Source organism: Saccostrea echinata, unplaced genomic scaffold (genome assembly GCF_033153115.1).
Source record: "Saccostrea echinata isolate AGI-Se365-2 ecotype Australia unplaced genomic scaffold, CSIRO_AGI_Sech_v1 ptg000030l, whole genome shotgun sequence".
NCBI lineage: Eukaryota > Metazoa > Mollusca > Bivalvia > Ostreida > Ostreidae > Saccostrea > Saccostrea echinata.
The window spans coordinates 20,063,068-20,088,766 of record NW_026889779.1 but is presented as its reverse complement, the minus strand read 5'-3'; the positions used below and the strand labels follow the sequence as shown (position 1 = coordinate 20,088,766).

The 25,699-nt window shown below is 33.9% G+C and overlaps 2 protein-coding genes across 2 annotated transcripts in view; one reads left to right on the top strand and one right to left on the bottom strand.

Moving 5' to 3' along the window:
- The first annotated feature begins 3,351 nt into the window (after positions 1–3,351).
- Positions 3,352–7,887, top strand: LOC133196516 (serine/threonine-protein phosphatase Pgam5, mitochondrial-like). Its single transcript, XM_061332390.1, has 5 exons — positions 3,352–3,521; positions 4,040–4,221; positions 5,843–6,057; positions 6,777–6,910; positions 7,031–7,887. Exons 1-5 carry the CDS (start codon positions 3,352–3,354, stop codon positions 7,179–7,181), a joined length of 852 nt encoding a protein of 283 aa, XP_061188374.1. The 3' UTR covers positions 7,182–7,887.
- A 775-nt stretch (positions 7,888–8,662) lies between these two features.
- Positions 8,663–25,699, bottom strand: part of LOC133196923 (collagen alpha-1(I) chain-like) — a 33,422-nt gene continuing 16,385 nt past the window's right edge. Inside the window, exons 5-8 of the mRNA XM_061332769.1 lie at positions 16,725–16,833; positions 15,255–15,415; positions 13,657–14,112; positions 8,663–9,141 (exon numbers count right to left, since the gene is read on the bottom strand). Coding sequence (XP_061188753.1) covers positions 8,663–9,141; positions 13,657–14,112; positions 15,255–15,415; positions 16,725–16,833 — 1,205 coding nt within the window. The remainder of the gene's footprint in view (positions 9,142–13,656; positions 14,113–15,254; positions 15,416–16,724; positions 16,834–25,699) is intronic.

The window sequence follows — 25,699 nt, the reverse complement described above, 5'->3', positions numbered from 1 at the left end:
TTACGCCATTCAACTGTTATTTTTAAAGCAAAACAGTTTGCACTATAGTTTTGACGTCAAGTACGGTATTATGACGTAACAATGGAGATATTCATGCTCATCCATGGTAGTTCATGAGAAAATGAACAGCATTCCAATTTGCAAAGAATCTTAAGAAAAAATATTTGGAAATGTAAATATTATACTATAAACATAACATTTAGATGTGATGAACCACCAACATCGAAATTCGTTCGTAAGTCGGACACATTTGATATTGAGTCGGACATTCATAAAAGTGTCGACTAATTAACTTTCTATATGCACATGCTGACGTGCACTTGTTCATTGAAGATGCATCCATTGGGCCTTTCACGGTCTCGTATTTCAAGAAGGGGGGAGGTGCCAGAAAAAAAATAAGAAAAATTGGCGATCATGCATGCTTACTTAAAAGAATACATGCCAGAAGCTATAAGAGAGAGGACCCCCCCCCCTCCCTGCCCCTAACTTCTTAGTGTAATTTAAAGTATCCCTTCTTTGATTATGACGGGGTTTACGGCAATAAACAATCTTTCTTTCACTGGGAAGAAAATAAATAATCTGACCTCGACTTGTTTTAACCCCCCACCCCAGAGTTTCGGCAGTCCCACCTCCTCTCTCTCTATTTTTTTTTTTTGGCTTGTCAAGAGAATTTGGCCGCATGAATTTGATATGGATACAGCAGGTATATGTGAAAACTACAATAATCATTGATCCTTCAAATTATGTTTTAGCATTCTAATGACATCGTGTTTCTGTGATGTAGGAAAGAAAAATATTTTTTCTTGATATCGTGTTTTGGTTTGCTAAAATATGACCAGATCAGTCAATTGTACGGTGGTAAATTGGTATTTTTAGGTTACGATCTCGTATTTCATATATTTTTTCAACATCTGAAATAAGGTACAATAAAAGAGAGAGGGGGGGGGGGAGAGAAAGAGAGGGTCTCATAATTAACTGATATACATTTAGCTTTTTAAAAAAACACAATCAAGTATGAATGTAAGAAAGTAGATGGGCGAACATAGCGTGCAGAAAGCCCATAGCTTCAGATATATAAAAACATGTTCAATTTGTGAATTTAGTATTTAGAGTAAAATTCTCATTATTGAAATTTATGAAATTATGAAAAACAAAACTTTTCTGAGGAAAACTTTGTCGGCAAAATATATTCTTTTATTTAAAAAAAAATGTGGTATTCGTGTGATTCGAACCCTAGCAATAAAAAACCTGCGTATCATTTTCTTTCGAGACCACCACGCTTACCATTAGACTACACAAGTCCTGATGAATAGTGGGATTTAAATCATGTTTGTGATATGGCCCTTGACTTATTGGACTTCAAGTATTTCTCGAAAAGATGCAAATGTTATGTCATAAAAGTATATTTTTAAGGTATAGTGGGTTTTGTTCCATATTTTTGTTAACCAAAAAATGTATATTTTTATGCAAACTTTGAGGATTAACTTTACAAAAAATGGAGCGAATCGAAGACCCACTCATATCGAAAAATAGTGTTATAATATGAGAAAATGAGTCTTTTTGCCCTCTTTAGTTTGTGTATAACATTTCAGAAGTAAATAATTTCAATCTTTGTGAGATTTTTGCAAATTGCAGAGATTTTACATAAAGTATATTTTAATGTTAGATAAAATAGCAAGGAAAAATTTGATATATTTGAGATTTAATTTTTCACCTTAATGTTTGTCACACTATAGACTCGTCATGTTCACCCATCTTCTTTTAAACGCATAAATATTCTACATTTCATTTTACGATTCAAAATCATTAAGACGCTAATAGTCACACTATTTCCGCTGAACGGAATATTCCGTTTCGAGTCTTGGAGTAGATTGTCTCATAAGTAGACATTACATGTCAGTTACGTTTGTACTTATTCCTGCCTAATTTTAAGTCTTTCTTTTATATGTGCGCTTCTGCTCCCTAACCACAACAGGACCTGCTTTGGGGGGGGGGGGGGGTGAAGACGATCCGTTATCGAACAACTCTTGATAGGTAGTTTGACCGAAATATCTGAAAGCTGCTGGTTACTCTTCTGCACTCAAGGTCTGTGTAAATCGCCACATTTATTCACTGGGTTTTGTTGGGTTCCCATCAGTTTACAGTAATGAAGCATCGGCATCTTTGGAGTTCCTCACCACCCCCCATCCACCCCTGTCGAATGCAAACAATTGATAGAAATTTTCAATAATCACGTTTTTTAATCCCCAAGAAATTTGAAATATTTCTTTTTAGCTAAAGTTTTTAAAATCAAAATCACATTTTAATTTGAAAGTATACAATACGCTTTATACAACTTCCATCAGACGATCACGCCTACTACTTCCTGCCTTGAATTAATTTCGTTAATTTTTAAATATAAATTTAAAAAAATGTATTTGTGATTTATCTTTATTAATAGAGATATTCGAATATTTGACTTAATTTATAATACATGTATTCTTCAAGCAATTATTTATGTGACAAGGTTTATAAAAACTTGAACAGTGTCCGACTTAGCATCAAATTGCTAAAATTTACTGTCCGGCTCAAGATTAAATTGAGCCATTGCGTCCGAACTTGAATTCTTCGAAATAGAATAAAATATTTTCAAAAAACCATACATATTGTGTATTTACAATGTTTAGTGCATAATATACGTGTAATTTTAACTTTCAAATTAAATTCTTTTACACGACGTGAAAACTTTCATACGTTTGATCGATCAAAATATTGCCAGGCGGATCTTCGAATTTCCCGGTAATTAGTGCTTTCGATGGTTAAAGGTCAAAAAGACTGCAATATCTAGTCTGGTTCCCGCCCCGCCACTCCGTTTTCACTTCGTTTTGGGGTCCCCAAAACGAAGTGAAAACGGAGTGGCGGGGCGGGAACCAGACTATGCAATATCGTCTTTTGAGAAAGAAAGACAACTCTTGATAGATTAAGAATTGCTTGATTCAGGAGATCATGATAGAGGATGGATTCATTATAGGAAGTCTGTTAAAAATAGCATCAAAATTGTCCGACTCTAGATCGTGTCCGACTCTAGATCAGTTTACCCCTATAGTAGATATATATTTTTTAACAATTAACATGATTAAGCTGGGGAGTGCCTACGGATGATATATATTTAATATTCCATTTGGGTCCATTTGATTTCCATTTGGGTTTCCATTTGGTTTCCATTTGGGTCCATTTGATTTCCATTTGGGTCCATTTGTGTTTCCATTTGGGTCCATTTATGTCCATTTGGGTCCATTTGGGTTCCATTTGGGTAAATCGACGTGCCTGTATAAAATAAGAATAGAACGGATAGTTTACTTCCGGAAAAACATGGTATCGTTTAGGCACGTGTGGTGTGTTTCAAAAGGAATAGGCGCCGTTGCTACCACGGGGATTGTGGGCTATGCCTTGTTCATTAACGTTTCTGAAGGAAAAATAGTTCACGCGTCCTGGACGACCAACTTTGAACCCAGTGTAAAGTGGGATGACAACTGGGACCGGTGTGTATCCCGAATTTCCTCATTATGTAACTCACCAGACATAAAACACAAGTATCGTCACTATCGTGGTCACCAGGACTCGGTTGTATTTACTATAAATGATGAATTAATCATAAGCTACATTTTTTTTTATAACAATTAGGTTTTAATCCTAAGTATAAGTTATTGTTTAAAAAAAATAAAAGGTTGGGAACCGTCTTAGTGATCATCTTGGAAATAAATAATGATCGAGGACACTCAGATTATTTATTTTCTTCATCACTGAAAAAAAAGTCTGACAATCAAAAAATAAAGAAAATTGCAGAACTCTAAAGTTCTATTTCCTGGTGGAGGAGTATCACCAGTCAAGGACATATAATTTATTTTCTTGCCAGTCGAGGACGGATTATTTCCAAATTTTTGAGGACAGATTATTTATTAAAAAATCTGCAGGAGACACCCCGTCCCCCTCAGAATCAAGGGGGTCCCCTAAATGAGTAAATGACATTGATGAATTTTTATTTTTTATGTTTTATAAGGAGAGACCCGGAATCTCTAGTTAAGCCATTAAAAAACGGTTCATCAGACAAGGAGGCCAAAGATAGAGCTAACGAGTTAGAGAAACAGAAACCTACAGCCACACGGCACTTACTTCTGATCAGACATGGACAGTACAATCTGGAGGGAAAAGAGGATTCCGAGAGATTTCTGACTAAATTAGGTAAAACATTTCTAGTAAAGTTATACATCATCCTTTTTTATGAGCCAGGGAATCTTCAGATAGAATGTTCTATTGTTAAAATGATATTGTCCTACGGACCCGGTTTAACGATTGTGTTGAGGGCTTGTCCCAAGACACAGTTGGTAGCATTTCTACTGAACGCTAGGGGGAGGCAAAGAACGATAACTCTAAATCAGCGGAAGTTGTGACCTGTTGATATTTATTTGCTCATGAGTTGACAAGCAATACACCAGGTCACGAATTCTAGTTGTAACACTTCCCTGGTGTATGACATTGTCCGAACAAGGTAAATATAATTTCTGTAGGTTCATAGAAAGCTATTACACCTTGAAATGTTAACAAAAATCAATTTAAACGCACGTGTTATGAATTCGTCAAACAGAAAAAAAATTATTTGCAAAGGTATTTCTGCCTGCTTCAAGTTGCATCACCAATTAAAAGTTGCCAAATATAATTAGATTTTTTTATGCAAAATCGCAATTTGAACAGAGGAAGCAATTTTTGTCACTCATTTTTTAAGTATATTGAAGCAGTGTTTTGGTGTTTGATTACCTCCCTGTTCAGGCTGTTGTTTATAGTTTTGTTCAATATACATAACATATTTTCACGTTAGGTATGTTCTATGCATTTTCATTACTTTAATTAATGGCAACATCTGCTTATGAATAATATCATATATAGTGAATAAGTTTATTTTAAATGCACAACATTTATTGATGTTCTATGTTATGCTATACTAGTACAACGAAACTGATTACATGTATAGATAGGAGTTATCCTTCCTAACTGAAAATTCATCTTTGCTGTCAGGTTAGATTATTTCCCTTGAGTCACAGATCGCTGTGTGAGGTAGGCTGTACATATAACTTGATTTTATGAAATCCAGAAGGTATTGAAGCAAATTTCATTTAGAATCTACAATTATATGGAGATAGAATATTGAAAAATGACATTTGACCTTAAAATCTTTTATTTTAATTTTTAGGAAGAAGTGCTACAGTTAGAGCATTTTAACTAGGGAATCTTATGATCTTTATTGTAAACAATCTTGCACAGAGTCTTGACATCTTTAACTTTTTTTTACTGATTTCTTAATACTTGTCTTTAATTATTGAACAAATTTAAAAACAATGAAAAATAGAAGTCCTGGAAGGAAAAAATTAACCAAAAAGAAAAAAAAATTAATTGGATATTATAAGAGAAGTTTTTATTATGGTGCAAATTGAAGTCTAAGTAGGGGCTTTCATAGAAATATCAGTCAAATTTAACAATTTTTTTCCCCAATTTCCACTGATGTAAAATCCATAGAATAATGTTAAGATTATCACAAAATAAAACAACACTGTAAAATAAGAAAAATATGAAATCAGTGTGTTTTAATTGCATATATTTTAATATATATTAAGCAAGGATATTCCTCTATTATAATTTTCAACAAAGAGATTATTTTTGTTGATAAAAATTACTGAAATTTACCAAGGAAATGAATTTGAAACTGTAAATTATTTTAGCATACAATTTAGTTTCTCTGTTCAGCTATTGAGAAGAAAATCTTGATTTGTATAGAACATTTCTAATCAATATAAAATACTTCCTTAAGGTAGAAAACAAGCCGAGTACTGTGGTCAGAGGTTGAAGGAAGCAGATCTGCCATACACCAAACTGATCTCATCCACCATGACCCGGGCTGTAGAAACAGCAGAAATCATACACAAATGTCTCCCTCACTTGACCTGGGAGAGGGAACCTAATCTGTGTGAGGGTGCCCCGATTCCCCCTGAACCTCCAGTAGGCCATTGGAGACCAGAAAAATCGGTACTACTTCCTTTCTAACCCCACCGTATCATTAAAATTTTGCCTTGGTATTTGGTAACAGGGGAAGTTAACTTAAATTTTGGAAGACATCAATAGATTAAAAATGAAACCTCAACATATACAAGAGATTTGAAGATCTCATATTATATATCCATATTAACATCTATACTGTGAACCAATTTCACAACATAACTGTCACCATTTCATAAGAAAAGTAGAGTACATCAGTGTAAATAGTTTTTTTGTGAGTGTTACTGATGACCTTGGAGTGGGTCATAGTTAACTTGCAAACTAAACTTTGTAAAACTTTTAACATTTATTGTGGCTGCTGTACCCCAGACCTGGATTAATATAACATTTTACACAATATATTTGTTTAATCATACTTAAAAAGAAAATTATGCAAGGCATCTGTTAGTATTATAACATATACAATAATTTACCTACCATTTCCAAAAGAACACGGATATAAAAGTATATTGCAATTATTATAGCTGTTTATTTATGTACCTATATCCTAGAATAATAAGAGGTATACACAGTGTATGGACACAGTTTTAACTAGCTATTTTTTTTTTCACTGATAATGAAGACAAAAAGTATTCGTAGTTCTTTGATACTATTATGAGTTGCTTTTTCACCTTACCTATACTAATACACAGGTAAGCAGTATATTTCATCTTATTGACTCAGTTTGTAACTGGCTGTTTTATTTGTAGCAGTTCTTTCAGGATGGTCCTAGAATAGAAACTGCCTTCCGAAAACTTTTCCACAGAGCTGAGGTTGAACAGACTAAGGACAGCTATGAAGTGGTTGTTTGCCATGCCAATGTAATCAGATACTTTATATGCAGGTAAGTGGATCAAATTGACACTGAACAGATGTATAGACTAGTACACCATTTTATATACATTTCTTTATCTTTTAATTCAAAATGATAATACCATTAAAAGTTTGTATTGAACCATTCCAGGGCTCTTCAGTTTCCACCAGAAGCTTGGTTAAGGATTAGTCTAGATCATGCCAGCATCACGTGGGTCACTATACGACCGTCCGGCCGTGTCTCAATTCGGAGGGTTGGAGATTCAGGATTTATACCTGCTAAGGAAGTCACAGTTGTCTGATGTAGACCGTTACATAGTGTTTTAAATTCACTCAACATTTGCAATGTTAATCATGAGTTGATCTCATATTCTGTACAGTCTTACTGTCTCTATGCCTCTGAACAACATGCCATTGGATGAAAAAACCCATGTTTGTGATACTGTAAATGTACTTTTTTCCACAATTAAGGTATTTATTCTGCAGAATTTTAATTTCCGTTCAATCTGTGGGTAGAAAATTATACAGATTTTTTGGAATGCCTTTGTAAGTGTTAAATGTACTTCAACTACACTCTGACAAACATCCTTGGAAAAATTTGTTACCCCATACATCTTGTAAATTAATCCCATGCTGAAAATAGTATGTTTCCAGTATGTGAACTTTAAGGAACAAAGTTGTTGCATGTCAAGACTGTAGTGTATTCATATACCTCTTTTTATTCCAATCAAAAGTGTATAAGTTTGTTTTATGTCTCTTTTGAGAAAGGAAGAGAATACAACTTTTTCATTTTTTCATAAGAGATTTTTCAGCTAGGTGTTGTCTGTTATTACTTCATACTTTTAAAACATTTTTCTCAAATTAGATAATGCAGTTCCTGTACACCTATGATATTTACTTATCAACAATTAAGGGCAAAATTACAAATCTATTTAATATGAAGATTAAAAAAAAGAAAAATGGTCTGTATATATTATCCAAAATAAACATGTACAATTATTATAATAAGAGTTTACATTATATATACAATAAAACACGCTTATAATGAAGTGCCAGGGACAATTTTACTTCGTTACAAACGTAAATCGTTATATATCCTTTAAGTTCACAATATAATTTAAACTTGGGCATTAAGTATACTAGTATGCCATTTTATTATATTATTACTATTATCAAAAGACATGCTAAAGATGTGTACTTTAATAAGATGTTCATAAATTTCCTAAGGCCAAGTAAATTAATTCTTAGCTTCTCCAGGACTGTTGCATTATGTCAATCATAGCTATATTGATCGATGTTATTCACATATTGAAAAGGGGCATTACTTGGGTTTTTTCCCCAAGTTGATAAGAAAAGCTTCTCAGCATACAGGATTCCATTAGATATTCAACATATTTCTTGTTAAAGAAGTAATTTTTCAATGAAATTTTTATAAAAGCCTTTTGAATAGCATATTTGAAGCTTACCAAGTTTCAAATAATACGAGTATAAAAAAGGAAAGATTCTATTGCTATCAACATTTTTGACATAAAAATAGAGATTACTCTTGCTAAAAAAAAAACAACAAACAAACAAACAAGCAGACCAAAAACTAAACAGAAACATGCCTGTCACATTTATTGTTAGCCAGAGAAACTAAATATTACAGTATTCAATTATTTGACATCCAGAATGTAACAGAAAATAATGAAAACAATTTGAAAGAAATATAATTCATTTAAAATCAACAATGCCATTTGTTATAAAAATTTGTAAGCGGCATTTCTGAAACAGAGTATTCGGTCTAACTAGGGGGTGTTCCCCCTTGGCTGCCCTTTTCACCCTTCTCCCCTTTGGTGCCTTTTGGCCCTTGTAGACCTTGGACCCCCTGGGCTCCAGTAGTTCCTGGTGCCCCCTTTTCCCCCACTTCTCCTTTGGCACCTGTAGGTCCCGCAGGACCTGCATCACCTACTGCACCTGTTGCCCCTGCGTCACCTGCGGTCCCTTTAACTGATTCTCCTATTTCACCTTTAGAACCCGTAGCACCTGTGTCTCCAATGACTCCCTTTTCGCCTATACTGCCTTTCGCGCCTGTAGCGCCTACGGGGCCGGCAGCGCCGTTGGCTCCAATAGGGCCTACTGAACCCTTCTCTCCTTTCTCTCCATTAACTCCTATTTCACCTTTGGTACCTTGTGGTCCCGTGTCACCAATATCCCCTTTAATTCCCTTTGTTCCGTCTACTCCTTTGACACCGGTGTCTCCGGGACTGCCCTTTGTGCCAGCTACAAACACAATTTTTACTGTTGTAAACCACAAATCTGGTAAAGAAAATATTTTATATGTAGACTGATACCAAGAAAGAGAAAGTTACCTTTTATGAGGTGATGGATTTCACGTTTCAGGCTGTGGACCTCGTTAATTAGATATCTTGATTTCCTGTCAAGATACCTGGACGAATACCATATTCCTGTGATTTCTGGCACCACGCACAAAAAAATTGCCACAACAAGCAACAACTTCATGCTGAAAAGAGTTCTGTCAATACTTTTATGTAGAAAATTTACATGTAGATCATAGTAAAATTAATAGTGAGCAGAATTCTCTCTCTCTCTCTCTTTCTGTACCTTTGATGTTGTACGGGGGAAGCTTCCTTATACAAAAGCAAGGGTTGAAAGTTTTATTTGTATATTAGCTTTGCATAATCTTTCCTGATATACTGAATGAACCCCTAGCTAAAGCACGAATACACGCAACTTTTGGGTTGCACGACGCTTGACGCAAAGGATACCTCGTTATATTATCGAGACCACAACACGGATAAAACGTATAAAATACTATATAATACCTGAGTGGCGTCTAGTTCAATTTATATCCTTGATTAAATTATCTAATTTGTCTAACTTATAATTATCTAACTAAGAATTATGTAAGGAAGTCATTGACTGGTTGAAAATGCCTGTATCAGCTGGAATGATGTCCATCTATAGCTTTGGAATGGTGCACATGTACTATCTTTTTAAAAAAAAAAATCGGAGAGGTTCACATCGATCATCTTCGCTAGCCAAGGGTTTCTGATCCGCTACTCTCATAAGGTTTGTGAGGAGAGTAGCGGATCAGAATCCCTTGGCTAGCGAAGATGCCACCGATAGGGAAAAAACCTGCCTATTTAAGAACCCTCTATACACTGCACAAAAAAGTTCTGATTCTGAGGTATTTTTATGCAGTCAGAGTAATCCGCCCTTTGATCTTACTTTAAATAAATTGGAATCTACAGTGTATTATTCGTATTCACTTTAAACATTTATAACAGTGTAATAGGCCAAGATTACTCGATTAAACACTGTATTTACATGTATTTTCCCCATTGAATAAGCAGTTGTGATTTCTGTTCAGCAAAACTCCACTGTCTTTGATGCAGGTAAATGTCACGCACCCTATGTCGAAAATTTAAAAATAGGTAAACTCAATATTTGCACCTTTATGCAATATACTTTTCTCAATATCTAAAAAAAATCTTTTAGTGGTTAGATGGTCCTTAAGGCCGGAAAAACTAGGTATTTACTAATACTATATGTACATAAAGTATAAAAAGTACATAAAGTACATAAGTCTAATTTATAGTATCTTAAGATGTTTAATATTTGAAATGTTAAGCTTCTTTCATTTATGTGAGCCTGAATATGTCCATCAACTTTAGTGTTTTTGCTTCTTTGTATACAAGATATCGCGAATATTATTCGAAGTATTCTAGTGAATTGAGAGGCGGACACTGGGCATGAACAAACCAAGTATGAAATTCCAGCATCTTCAACAATCTGGAAAATAAAATAAAAAGAGGTTGGGGGGAGGGGTGAGGGGGCTTTGACTTCGAATTATAACAATAATTCATAACAATAAAATCTGACTTCGAATTATAACAATAATTTATAACAATAAAGTTAAAAAGAGAGGATTATTCATACATATTTAATGTATTCTATAACTGTATGTTCGTATTAACCCCCTCCACCTTTTCACTCCCACGGTGAAGGGAAGGGATACTAAAGTAACAAAACCTCACTCGTATCTGTATGAGATGGAAATTAATTTAAAAAATGAATTCCTTAAATAGAATATTATTACCGTATGACTATTTTCCCAGGAGAAATCGTTTATGAGGAAATACGGCATTTAATACCTTATACTTGTATTATGCGATTTCTGATCTTATAGATGTAAGCATCTTTTCTCATACAATCGGTGGAACAGAGGATATAAAATGGGATTAGAATTTCATCTTGATAAATAATTGTGAGCTTTGTGTATAAAAGTCGTTAAGTCTAACGGAGGGGAAGAATGGATAACTTGCCCGCTGGAAGGAATGGCTGTTGGCCTTTTCAAAAAGTAAGCCATTTCCCCTCTCCTTGTCTTTCTCTCTAATCAATGTGTTCTATCCCGAGGAACTTACATGTACTTCAACAACTGTATCATTACAGTGTATTTTTGGTGGTGAAGGTGGTCTACATCCAGGGCCACTGGACAGAAAGTCCGGAAAAGAAACGGATAGGAGAGACAGCAATCGTGTGGTATGTATAGATACCGGTATTCTCCCGTAAAGATGCTGGTATATTTCCCGTAAAGTGATGCATTTTTTCCCCTGTTTAGTATAAGTGATAACCGTCTGCTCACACTTTGATGAAGACGAAGGGAAAATGTTGCAATGATAATTATGCAACCTTTGCCAAATTGTTTTTCGATTGAAAGTTAGAATTTCTGGCACACCTTTTCTTATAAGACAAAAATTCTTGATAGTTACCTCTTTTTTGTGAAGAGCAGCAGCAAACTTAAGACTGACGTCAACTAGATTCCCGAATCGTATTTGAGAATATCGAATCTCAGTTGCATTTTGTTTTTGTACATGCAGTGTGTACTAATTTTTATTTATGATTTACATGAGCTTATTTGAGACACTGATCTTGATTGATAATTATAATCAGTTCATTCGAATCTGATCTTTTTAACTTGATTCCTATCACTCATTTGATTGTTTCTGAATTAATTAGAAGACACAACCTTTCGCCCGAAAGGTTCGTCTGGAACTGAATTCCAGAATGGCCGCTTTAGAGTCTGAAAGGCGGAGACAGATTAGCAAAACATTTTTAATTGAACGGCCATGTCTATTCAGAAAAATTAAGCAGAAGAAATGTTCTTTACTGATTTTCTAAAATGCTATCATTCTAACGTGTTTGCCCCCCCCCCCCCCAAAAAAAAAAGGGAGAAAAAAAATACTATATAGTAAACAAAATAGATACTGTCTCAAGAGTACATGCAAAGTGGCATTTATTTATTTTTTATAACTATTAATTTTTTCTAACTTATTATCTACAATAATGTAGTAAATATGTTTGATTGTACATTGTATTGCTGATTTCGAATCTCCGTTTCGGAGGAAATAAAGAAAGAATGAATGGATGGATGCTTCTGATACAGGCGAGCATTTTGATTCATTCCCATTCTTTCATTTCTCAAAGAATATATTCTATTTTATCAAATGCATACCAATTTATTATTTTGAAATTAATAATAATTCATCTTAAAACACTTTTCATACTTTTCACAGAAGTTTTGTAAGAGGGTAAACAAAGTGGAGCCGGTGTATCTGGAACACAATGGAACTTTCTTGCAGAGGTCATATGTCAGTTTCCTGTCCCTGTCCTCAGAGGAGGACGAGGAGGCGGCCATGAAAAGTACGACATCTAATTTTATTTACATCACGTGTCTTTCGTGACGGAATTGAAATTTTAAAAAAAGAGAAAAAGTCTATTAAAGATTTTGTTTTTACCTGGCATAGAGCACTACATGTAGCAACTACTCAAGTGTTTGGTTAAAATATTATCAAATGACCACCTAAAATTTATTTTTAATTTTAAACATAAACCATAGAAACTTCCGAAACAGTATTAAGAAAAGCATGGAAAAGAAAAATACTAGTATAATATCAAGTACTGTATTTCTACACAATTGTTAAATTAATGATTCCAGGAGAAAATTTTAAACTTTGCAATTCTTTTTTCTAGCTACGTCCAATGTAAATAAACAATTACTAAAAAATAATTAATAAAAAATGTATTTAAAATATCACTTGATCCTATTTTATTAAATTAAAGTACTATGTAATATATATTTATTTTATGACCCTCGTTTTATTTTTTCGTTTATTTTTTTTTTTTTTATTATTATTATTTTTTTTCTTTTTTTTTGGCAGATTTTGTTGAGAAGTTTGTTGCTGATACGATCAGACAGGCCATGGACAAATATATTAAGGACACTATGTAAGTATATCAGTAAGTATTTTAAGAGCCAGAAAAGATGATGGAGAGGGGTTAAAAAGTACACGTAGATTGTTTTTGGAAATCTCATGACTTTCAAGGGGACATTTCAATGGTATCTAACTTTTTTTTTTTTAGCGTGGTACAAGGTAGACACGCATATTAGCTGCGATTATTATCTCCTTTATGAAGTTTATTTAAAAAAAAAAAACCAACAGCAGATACCCTTAAGAGAGAAATCAATAAAAATATACTTCAAGAATTAACTTAAATTGTATATTGATAAAGTTTATTTGAGAGAAAACATTAAAAAAAAATGAAATAACTGCAAATAACAATATTTCAATCTCTTTAAAAAATCGCACAAACTGGTACTGGGAAAATTCATTGATGGTCTCTTTTGTTTCCTACTAAATAAGTGTAATGTATAAATGTGCACTGGCGGAATTACGGAAGTACGTGAAATGTAGCAGGAAATCATTCAGATTTAAGGTTCTCCTTTCTGCCCCTTCTCCCCTTTCTCTCCGTGGACTCCCTGGATACCCTGCACTCCTTGAACTCCCTGTGCACCGTGTGCACCTACTTCGCCCTTGTCTCCTTTAGCACCTGCGGCCCCTGCCGCTCCGGCAGCGCCCTGGTTACCTTTAGCTCCGGCAGCGCCTGTGTCTCCTTTCTGACCAACGCCTGGTTCGCCTTTAGCACCAGTGACTCCAGTCGCCCCGGTGTCACCTTTCGATCCAATCTCTCCCTTGGCACCTTGTGCGCCTGCGGCTCCTGTAGCTCCAATGGGTCCAACGGCTCCATTTGCGCCTATATCACCTTTATCACCTTTTATTCCTTGGTCTCCTTTGGCGCCTTGAGCTCCAGCGACTCCAGTATTGCCCTTATCACCTTTCGCACCATCTGATCCCTTTGGACCTGAAGGTCCTGGCTCTCCCTTTGTTCCTTTAAAGAAAATAAAATATGTCATTTATGATATGCAAAAGCGAGAACAGACTTATTCACAACTAACATTTAGTATTGATGCAAGAGGTCCAAGCCATTATGTAGATAATTGAAACCCATTGTAGTAGTCAACAACTTATTAAACCTTGTTCTTTTTTGCTGAAGTTGATATATTTATGTACAAAACTTTGACCCCCTATTATTTCTCACTGATATCACTCAAGCCCCAGGGGTCATGATTTGAACATACTTGATTCTTCAATACATGAGGATAAAGGCAAATAAAATTGACAAATTGTAAATTCAGAAAAAAAATTCCTACTTATTCTTTTATCAAAATTTGAACTTACCCTAGCCCTATGCTGGGTCTATGTTTTGAACAAATTTGAATTTCACTACATGGGGGTGATAATTTTTTATGTGACTAATTGTAGCCCTTCTTCTCTTAAAAGAAGATTTAAAAAAATATTTTCGTGATTCCTATGTCAAACTTTGACCTCTTTTGTGCCTTCACCCAACCCTACGAGCATCCTTTTTGGTTTACAGAGACGATGATTTTCCAGAGAGTGGCGCTTTGCAACATATATCTCTAATAGAGAGGTTGAGATTTTATACTTGTACGCGTACGTGTACGTGTGCACAAACTTTTACGTACGCGTACACGCTTTTTGTAATTTGTCTGTTGAGATTTTAATGACGTGTAACATGAACGTGTAGATTGAATCGGTGTCTCTGTTTCAAGTATTTAGTATATAGTTTAACTTTAGTTAGTGAACAAAACATGGTTAAAATAAGTGTTCATGAAACTTAACATCTTAAATAATTAACAACAATAACAGTTTCACACATAAATTGACTAGTTTTTATTGAAAAGGCTACAAGTTTACATCTACGTTGTAGATGCCTTTTTACAAGTTGTAGGAACGAGTAGCAAACATCATCACCAAAACTGATGACGTAATACGCAAGAAATTTAGGGAATTCCCCTACTAGACGTACCCGTACACGTACACGTATGAAATCTCAACCTCTCTATTGATTTCAAATAGTTGACTCAATGTGTTCTACAATGTCATAAAACATTGTCTGGATCATAAGAAATCGGAAGACTGTGGTTTATGTTAAAGGCGCATGGTACAAACCTTTGGTAAGGGAAGCCACGATGTGTTTTAGTTTGTGCAGTTCTCTGTACAGATAGTTGTAACGTGCCACTAAGGTATAATAAGACGTGTATCCCCAACCTGTCACTGTTGGCACCACACAAACACACACTGCCAGCAGGAGAACCAGCTTCAAATCCATACTATAAATAGAACACGTGTTTGAAAAGTAAAGCTGGAAACTAAAATACAATAAACCTATGTTCTCAAAAATAGTTTACCCCAAGTTAACTACACTGCTTATTTGTATAGATAAATACATTAAATAAGTATATAATATTATTTACAATTTTTTATTGATATTAAAAATTTAATTGGTAAAGCTTTAACGCAAATTCAAATTAAACCTTACTTTGTGAAAATGAACTCGGGGATCTCTAGACTGGTTTTGATGGGAGGGTTGATTTGTCATTCATTTCTGAAATAAATGTATTATATATACTGTTCTTTTACATAACTTAAGCAGCCTTGATGACGGCATAAATGTCCAGTATATCTCAATTTCATTGAAAAAAAAAGTTGCAATAAATTACGGCGGATATAATCCGGTATCGTACATGATAACATCGGGACAAATTTCACGGATGGGATAATTTATCTTACATATGTTACGCAATATACATTACGATGCCCCATAGTTATAATTGACTCATAATTCGTGTCAATCCGTACAGCTTGTTTCACTTATGTACATCTGATGCACAAAGTATTTTACTTGCGATTGCCGTTAATACATTCCAATCTAGAATGTAATACATGTATATATAAGTATATAGATTATCTGAATGCATTATTTCACTTTTTAGCATCGTATATACTTACAAATTGTTTTGAATACAATATAATAACAAGCCTTTTATTCATTTTTTTTTTTCAGTAAAATTTTGACATCTTGTGAGACAGGTTAGAGTGAAACGTCCAAATGTTCCCTGGTAGAGTAAGTGACTGTCTAGAAAATTTAAAAAAAGAACTCTACTTAGATGAATAAATCTTTTTATCATGTTTTTGAGCCATCTGTATTCATTTCTTAAGCAGTGGTTCTTCCATCAAATGAAACATACGAGGGTCGTTCAGTCAATAATGCAATAGGTCTTCTAAAAGTTAGAAAAGTACGTAATACATATTCTAAACATTTTCAATCCCTCAAAACATTCTCTGTTACCCTATACACATGTCTTAAGTCTTTGTACCCATGACCAGAAAATCTCAGCATACTCTCATCTTTAAGGGTGCCCCAAAGACACTGATGAATATCACTTCTCATTACATATCTAATATTGTACAATCTTCCTTGGATTGTTTTCATGCGTCTTTGGAATAAAAATATATCAAAATGACCGAGATCTAGCGAATATAGGGGATGGCAAAGCTCTGTAAACTTTCATTTCTTCAGAATTTCGTCTATTTCTATGTGCTTATTTGCAGCAGCGTTGCCAGGTACTAGAAAATTACCCTGGGGTTCCTTTACAGGAAATCTGTTTACCTTTCTTTAGTGCAATTTGAACATAAAAGTTACCAATGATGGCCCTTCCTTTGGGTGTAAGTACTTGTTTTACTGGACCTCTTGAAAAAAATTAAAATTAATGAAACATGCTTGGAGTCCTTGTTTCTCTTTACAGTAATAAAAAAAATAGCTTTTTCTTTGATTCCACCTTTTACCATTGATCTTCCTTTTTGGTTATGAAAAATGCACCCATGTTTCGTCATCCATCACGCAAATTTTACAAATCTTCTATTTTGTTAAAATATTTGTTTTTAAATAGACCGTTAGCACATTTAATGCGTATTTTCTCTTATGCAATTTTATGAAAATAAGGCACCTATCTGATAGAAATATTATATTCATTTCCGCTGTCAGAATTCTATAAAATGTTGTGAAGATGAAATTCTTACTGTTTTTGCAATGTCTTTCGATGTAAATCTGACATTTTCAGATATCATGTTGCACACAGCATCGATAATTTTTGGTGTCCCTACAAATTTCAATCGACCAGTTTGACTGCATGTTAAATTTAAACTCTCCTCTTTTACTTTTGAATTCCTGAATCAGTTTGAAAACTATATAGCAGTAAAGACTACTTTTTACATATGAAAATCATGTCTTTAATATGAGTTCTTCGGCGATTTATATAAAGCAGCACAGTTTTTACGTACGCTCTCATTTTCATCTTCTTGGCAGAGATCATTTTTAACAGTTTTCAGCTCAGTGTAGTAACCATGCATACTTTTCTTTGCGAGGACAATAGGAAAAATCATGGGGTTTTCTATGATAAGGGACTCTTTAATGGAACGTTTCAACTGTGAAAAAATAAAATTAAACAGATCTAAATTTACTATGACATACTGTTTGTTGCATCATTCATTGAACGACCCTCTTACAACGACGTAACTATCAAAAATACAATATTTAACACAACTGAACCTACTTAACATGATTATTTATACAGACATATATAAATATAAACAATAAAATGTATTTTTTGTACATTGGAATTAACGTTGCAGCTATTGCAGAAAAAACAAGCATTCTGAGAGTATTGCATTATAGCAATACTAGTCCCCTACCGGCAAGTGTAATTGGTTCCCGTTAAAAATTGAAAATGCCACAATTCCGTCAAAAATCAATGAAGCGGAACGAAATGCAAACTTGGTCTATAACTCATCAAGGTAAAGTTACATACCAAAAGTCAGCTCAATATCTGCAAGCGTTTAGAAAAAAATTGCGGAAAACCCTTAAAAATGCAAAAGGTCGTAATTCCGTCAAAAAGCACTGAAGCGGAATGAAATGTAAACTTGATCTGTAACTCATCAAGATACACTCACATGCCAAAAATCAGATCAATATGTGCAAGCGTTTAGAAAAAAGTGCAGAAAACTAAATGGGACAGACTGACAGACTACAGAGGGACAGACAGACAGACAGACAGACAGACGGACGGACAGATTCAGAGGAAACCTATAGTCCCCTCCGGTTTCACCGGTAGGGGACTAAAAATTACATACGCTTACACGGGTTATGTATTTTTTTCTGCAATAGCTGCAACATTAATTCCCATACTAACAACCAAAAAATCTTTAATTGTTAAATTATTTTGCAGTAAGTATTTATGTACAAAAATATTTATCTGAAAAAAAACAAACAAACAAAACAAAAAAAAACACGTGTACATTATGGTTTTAATTATTCTAATATAAAGAATTTGGGCATACACGACAAGAAAAATGCCCAATTTCGGACAAATGTGAGAACTCAGCCAAGACAGTTTCTAGTTTCTTTGGTATATCACATGACATTAATGTACATGATTGTATATAATTTATTTACTGTGAAATTTATTTCAGATGCTCTTTCCAACCAGAAAAGTATTGACAGCATAGATACAGATCAGTGGGCAAAATTTCCTTTAGCAATAAATGGTCTCTCCATATGAACGAGTCCTTGCTCTATTTTTAAATTAACAATTTAAATATTTAATTGGTGACGAATCAGTACACGTTCAAATGATAATTTTATGACAAGACATTCATACTTTTCTTGAAGTGCCACTGGAGTTATTTAAAGATGTAAAACTTGACGCAATATTCAAATGCTTGCGTTTATTATGAACTGCTTTTCTTAATACATGTACATGTAGTTCAAATGTTGACCTCACTGACAGTAAGAGACGTAGTGAGGATTTTTACTGAAGGCTCAGTCAACAAACAAACTATATATGTATACTTGGAAGATGTGAATGAGATTAAAATTGTACGCTTTCTTCACGGGTTAACAATGTGCATATACTGAGTATCTTTGATATACAAAAGTCGAATAAATAATGGTAAGATCTTATGTCTTGGAAAAATAAAATTGTTATACCTTTCGAAATTAGTTCCTATATAAATCTATACTAAAGAAAAGTCTAACATTTCTAATGTTTTAACGAGCGGCCATAAAAAAAATCGATGTTTGGCCGCAGAGTGAGATATTGGACCTGTGGACGAGATATTGGACCGCTTACGTCACACTGTGGGCGGAACCAGCAAAATCTAACGGCCTCAGGCAAACAGTTTGGTTCTTGGGTCCGACAAAACGCATGTTGCCCTCGAACCCTGTCAATAAATGTATATTACTGCCCTGACGTGTACTCAAACTTGCCAGTAATGAGTTGCAGCATATTTTAAAATAAATCAGGAAAGATAACTTTTATAGACACTACAGTAAATAGCACTGCTATTATAAGCAGGTGTAACGACGAAAAGTGACCCCCGTAGAATAGTGACCGGGGGTCATTTTTCTACGTAGAAATTTGACCCCCCAGGTCAAAATTCTACGTAGAAAAATGACCCACTTTTTTGTAGAAATTATGGCCTGGGGGTCATTTTTCTCCGTGTGGGTTGTAGAAAAATGACCCCGTAGAATAATGACCCTCTGTCTTTTTTTTAAAAATGGTTTTGGTAGGAATACTCTTGATAGGCAAATACATAGGGGTAAATCACGCAGCCTTAAAGCTTTAAAGTTTAGATAACAAAAGGTTATACTATACCTTACATGTACATCAATAAAACAAGATGTTTATCTCATTAAAGGAAAAAAAAATAACTAGGTTCTTAGATTTGTTTGATCACATTTTATAAAATAAGATTCCACAGTCGTCATTTAAAAAAAAAACAAGATTATTTACTTAACTGGAGTCAGAAAGAGAAACTTATATATAAATTTAAAAAAAATGCATGTTTTCTGTGTATAATGTAATGATCCTCTTTAAATTTTACTCTGGGTAAATAATGTAAAATAATGTAAAAAAAAAAAAAAAAAAAAAAAAAAAAAAAAAAAAAAAAATTAAAATAAAGTCTCAAGGGTTTTATAAGAAAGATTAATGTTTTCGAACCCTACCCAAATAAATTTGCGTGAAAAATGGACAATTGTTAGGAAAATTTGATCTCATATATATCTTAAATTTTCTAGTATAAAATTTCTCATCAAAATATAGGGAAGATTAAGTGGAAAAATAATAGATAGGACTAAATTAATATTCCTCTGATATTCGATCTCAGGGACACAAAAAATGGTCAGCTCAAAATCTTTACCAGTGTCTTTTGTCGTTTGCTAGTGTCAAAAAACCTAAACAAAATGACGCTTTTTACATAAAAAATGATTAATTAATAAAAGAGGTGTTTGGTATACTTAGAATTGACACAAGTTTATACACAGTAGTACGTATTTCCTCTTTCTAGTTACGTGTAATAATATTTACCACTAGAAAAGACCGAATGTTGCATTATGAAAAAGTTTCTCTGCTTAATGTATATATTATTTTTTCCTTAAGTATGATTGGCAATATTAGCACAATTGAAGTTATCTACTATAAACTGTGGTTTGGAGTGTCGGGTCCTAATAAATCTCTTACAAGTCTAGTTGATTGATGTCGCTAATTATCACATCATTCCTGTTTCAAGCTTCTTTTGTAACAAACTTCGCTATTACTTTAAGTAAAAATATTTAATTGTGAGTAGAGATGGCCAGTGTTATATTTCTACTGCAGTAAAATTAATTAATTTTTGAGTTAGATGGTCAGTGTTTTATTTTTACTGCAGTAAAATTAATTAGTTGTGAGTAATGTGGCCAAAAAGTATTCTTACTTCAGTGAGAAAGTAAATGATTTTTACTGAAGTAAAAATATTTAATTGTGAGTAGCAATGGCCAGTGTTTTATTTTTACTGAAGTAAAAATAATTTTAGTGGAGTAAAAATAAATAATTGTGAGTAGAACGGCCAACCATATACGTGATTTGTGTCAGCGCGTCTATATATAGTGGTAAGTTTTGAGGGAGTGGGTAACGAGGATGTAACCCACTCTTTAAATTGTTAGCCTATAGAAAAAAAAATCTTGCCATGTCTTTCCTTTTCACAAATTAAGCGATCTTGCTGTGTGATACGAGGTTTTAAAAATATGAGATTATAGGCTAAAAGTAATTTTTTTCTTACATCAAAAATCCTACTTATAAGGAGTTACATAATGCATATGTGAATGATAATGTAGATTATACAGTCATGTATCTATATTAATGATCAAGGAAGGGGAGTATGTTGCCAGAATTTCTATCACAGTCGAAGGGCACCCATAACAAAAATTAACTATAGTAAAGTATAGTTAACTATAGTTTACTATTATTAACTATACTTTGATACTTTGATTAACTATGAAACTTAGTTTGGAACTTTTTTACTTTTTTGAGATTTCAAAGCTGAAACTTTCTTAAAACTGATATCAGTAAAAAATTTTGGGGTGATATGTTAATATACAAGAAATACGAGGGGTAATCAAAAAGTTCACGAACTAATTGAATTACTTCTATAAAAGAAATAAAATCAGTTTTCAGTGTTTATTATTTTTTAAAGTGGTCCTCTCCGATTTGAATGTACATCTGCTACCGTTCTGCCCATGCACGAATCACGTGATCCAGGCGGCCACGTGACATGCTCCGTAGCGTTCTGTTCACAGAAGTTAAAAGATTTTTCCGAGTCTTATATTTCTCACCATGCAAATTATTTTTTTTATAACAAGAATAGTCCGTTTGTCACAAATGGCCAAATCTCGGTAATAGGATGGGTGGATTAGGATATCTTTTCCCATAATGAGCATGGTGACCATCACTACCAAAATGAATACCACTATATAGCATGCCGAACCAAAGAGTGTGATAGAGAAAACTGCAACGAAAAAAATTGTTTCGGACAGACATATAGACACAAACACTCACCCCCACACACAACAGAGAGATTCGCAGGGTAAAGGTATATACCCCCATTTCCTTCGGAGCGGGGGTATTAATATTCATGTAATAAATAAGTATAAATGAAGCTGAAAGAGGGAAAAATATATTACATGATATTAAAAATGAAGCAGTAATTACAGTTAATGATAGCATCTCCACATTGGACGCTTCATATGCCGTGCTTTCTCTAATTTTTTTCCTTGTCTAGAAATAATACAATATACGTTTTTTGTTTCAATTGGTGTATCCAGAAACTGATATATGTAAAAGCTTGGGTGGAGGCAAGTTGAGAGCTGGCACAATTTCAAGCTAGAAGTATGGGGCCAAAAAGCTTGTCCTTTAGATGGTTTCCGATAACATGCATTCCATACAAGTATATCGTTGTCAGAAACATATATCATTTTCGGAACAAAATATTTGAGAAAAAAAAAACCCACCAAAAACCACTAACACATCGGACTGTGTTGACCAACCAACCTGAGAGAAATTATGCATTTTTTGTGATTTTCTAGTTCATGGATAAATGTATTGTTTTATATCTGCCATTATGAAAATAAATATCTGTGATACTGAAACGACAAAATGCGTTTAAGTTATTGATTCAGTTCCGTAGAAGACGTGAACAACATATATATATATATATATATATAGAAAGCACAAAGAAATTCACTTTTATAAGGATACCCACTTCCGCCCCAGCCCGGGGTTGAACTCTCGACCTACGGAATCTGTCTCCTAGCAGTACAGGAACAGCGCGTTAGACCGCTCGGCTATCTAGGCAAGTCAAAAAACTTGCTTTCGATGCCGATGGAATTCTCACAGCGCTGCCCTACACTACACGTTCATTGAGAATAGAAGTGAGATACAGTTATTTGGACATTAGTTTTATTAGCTCGGATTGTTACCATGGGCGGATACAGGATTTGTGATTAGGGGGGGCGTGGATAACTTCGTTCAGGCAGGGGGTCTGGGCGAAGCCCTGGTGGGGGCCCAGGGGGCGAAGCCCCCGGAAGCTCCTGGGTTTTCGTGTATTTTAAGAGTAAAACCAGGCACAATAATAGTGGTATTGGTTAGTTTATATGTACCAAAGTTTGGCATTATTAATACTAATCATATCATACTTTGAATAGAGGGGGCCCCGCCCCCGGAAGCTCCTGGGTTTTCGTGTATTTTAAGAGTAAAACCAGGCACAATAATGGTGGTATTGGTTAGTTTATATGTACCAAAGTTTGGCATTATTAATACTAGTCATATCATACTTTGAATAGATGGGGCCCAGGGGGCGAAGCCCCCTGAAGCTCCTGGGTTTTCGTGTATTTTAAGAGTAAAACCAGGCACAAAAATAGTGGTATTGGTTAGTTATATACTTAAGTAAGGCATTATTAATATTAGTCATATCATAGTTTGAAAATTTTAGGGGGGGCGTGCGCCCCCCACGCCCCCCCTTAAATCCGCCAGTGGTTACCAATACATGTTGTAATGAAATTAATTTTATTTATAAAGCACAATTTACAACAACTCTTAAACTAACATAACTGCCCTAATATATATATATATATCCAAAGTCTCTTCTTTGTAATAGAATAAAAACACTTTAAAACACTTTTTGAAATATTTCAACCGTGTTACCGGCCTTCATCAGTCGTGTTTATTTAAATGCATAGCAACTAACGTTGAACAACGTATTATGACGTCACAATGTACATACAATAGAAAGACAACGTCATGAATCAAAATTTCGCGAAAAACATCTGAAAAGATTGCGAGAGTTGCAAAAGTAATCAAATGATACATATATTTGGACTCTGAATAATGTAAAATGAATTATTCCATATAAATAAACATATTCATATATACAATGTACACACGCAAAACTGTTCATATAATGGTTTAGGGGCAATAGTGCTCCCTTTTATTTATACCAAATGGTATATAAGTATATAATTTTTTCTTCCATAGATTCTCTCTATATTTCCGATAAATATATATATATATATATATATATAAAATGAATTTATGCTCCTCAATAATGTATACTCATTAGGATGCAAGCAAAAAAAAAAAAAAAAAACAAAAAAAAAACATACCACGTACATTGTATATGATGCTAGTATTGAGAAGTGGCGTTAAGGAGGGGAAGGTACTTTGCTCCTCCCCCATTATACATTTGAAGAAAAAAATCAGGAAACACTAGGCCTTCACCGACCCTCAAACACCTCGGATTAACGCATATAACGTCTCATTTCTAAAGGTTTAATTATAAAATATAGTGAAAAAGTAGGGGGTAAGATTTCTATGGGGGTCATTTTTCAACGTGTGTTGAGTCGTAGAATTACCGGCCTGGAATGGTTTTCTACGGTCGAAAAATGACCCTACTTGCCGTAGAAAATTGACCGGGGGGTCATTTTTCTACGGAGAAATTTGACTCCCCGGTCAATATTCTACGGGGGTCACTTTCCGTCGTTACACCGGCATACCAGAGGTGTCTTACATATCATCCACAGGCACTGTAGAACCCAGAGAAAGATTTTCCCCCCAAAAGTTGTCACAGGCCTAGCTTTAGATCGCTTAATCTGACTGACATACCATGGGTATAAGAAATATTTTTTTTATACTCCCCCCTTTTTTTTATTCGTGATCACTAATAGTTCATTTGTTTTTTTTATATAACGTAAATATATAATAAATTCGAATTTGGAAGAGTTCTCGCTAACTCTTCGTGTAGATAACCGGGGATACATTGTAAGCTATAGCAGTTATTGTACTTTTTACAATGTATTGATACACTAAGGGTTTTACGTAGATCCCACGATGTTTTCATATCTAATACTAGAGTAAGAAACGTCATCTTATAAAATTAATATTTTGGGTTTATTATTACTTTGAGGTTATAAACTGCTACAATTTGAAAAAATGATGTACTTTTTATGATTCATAGTATTATGATAGATATACATCATGAAATACTATGACTTGGTACAAATGATTTACTAATATTGTGCTGAATAAATTCAACAAATGACTTTATGAACAAAATCCTAATATTTGAAATTTATAATAAGCATATTAATGATGATTTATATTTGTTTATTACAAACCTGGTACGATCAAAGTGGTTGAAATTTATGCATTATATTTTTATAGGTTAGTAAATATTTTTATCCTGCCTTTTATAAAAATCTTGAAATTTCATTGGTCGAGAAGAAGACTGTATTAAACCACATTATGCTGCCTATCGACATTATATCGCTAATGTGCCCCCTCCACGTGACCTACCCACCACATATCAAATCAGTATCAACCAAAAACCTCTTTTGCATTCGTAAGTAAAATTCATGAGTTCTCTAATGTTGAATAGAACACATTTATGTATAGAGTTCTAATATTTGAAATTTTTATTGATTAAAAACTAATTTATATTAAGTATGTTTATAAAGATTTATTTTTGTTCAGTTTGTTCAAAGAAGCTGAAATGATCTGTATGGTTTTATGCATTATATATATATTTTTTTTATCAGATTAGTATAATCAACCAAAAACCTCTTGCATTCACAAGTATAATTCAAGAGTGCCTAACTTTTGAAAAAGAACACATTTTACATATAATGCACCAAGGAAAACAACTTTGTTGCAATTTGTTAACGTTTTATAACAATTTGACTGCAGAAA

Coding starts and splice junctions, on each gene's coding strand:
- LOC133196516 (XM_061332390.1), top strand. CDS start 3,352: ATGGTATCGTTTAGGCACGTGTGGTGTGTTTCAAAAGGAATAGGCGCC. Junction 3,522..4,039: donor TGGGATGACAACTGGGACCG/GTGTGTATCCCG, acceptor ATGTTTTATAAG/GAGAGACCCGGAATCTCTAG. Junction 4,222..5,842: donor GAGATTTCTGACTAAATTAG/GTAAAACATTTC, acceptor TACTTCCTTAAG/GTAGAAAACAAGCCGAGTAC.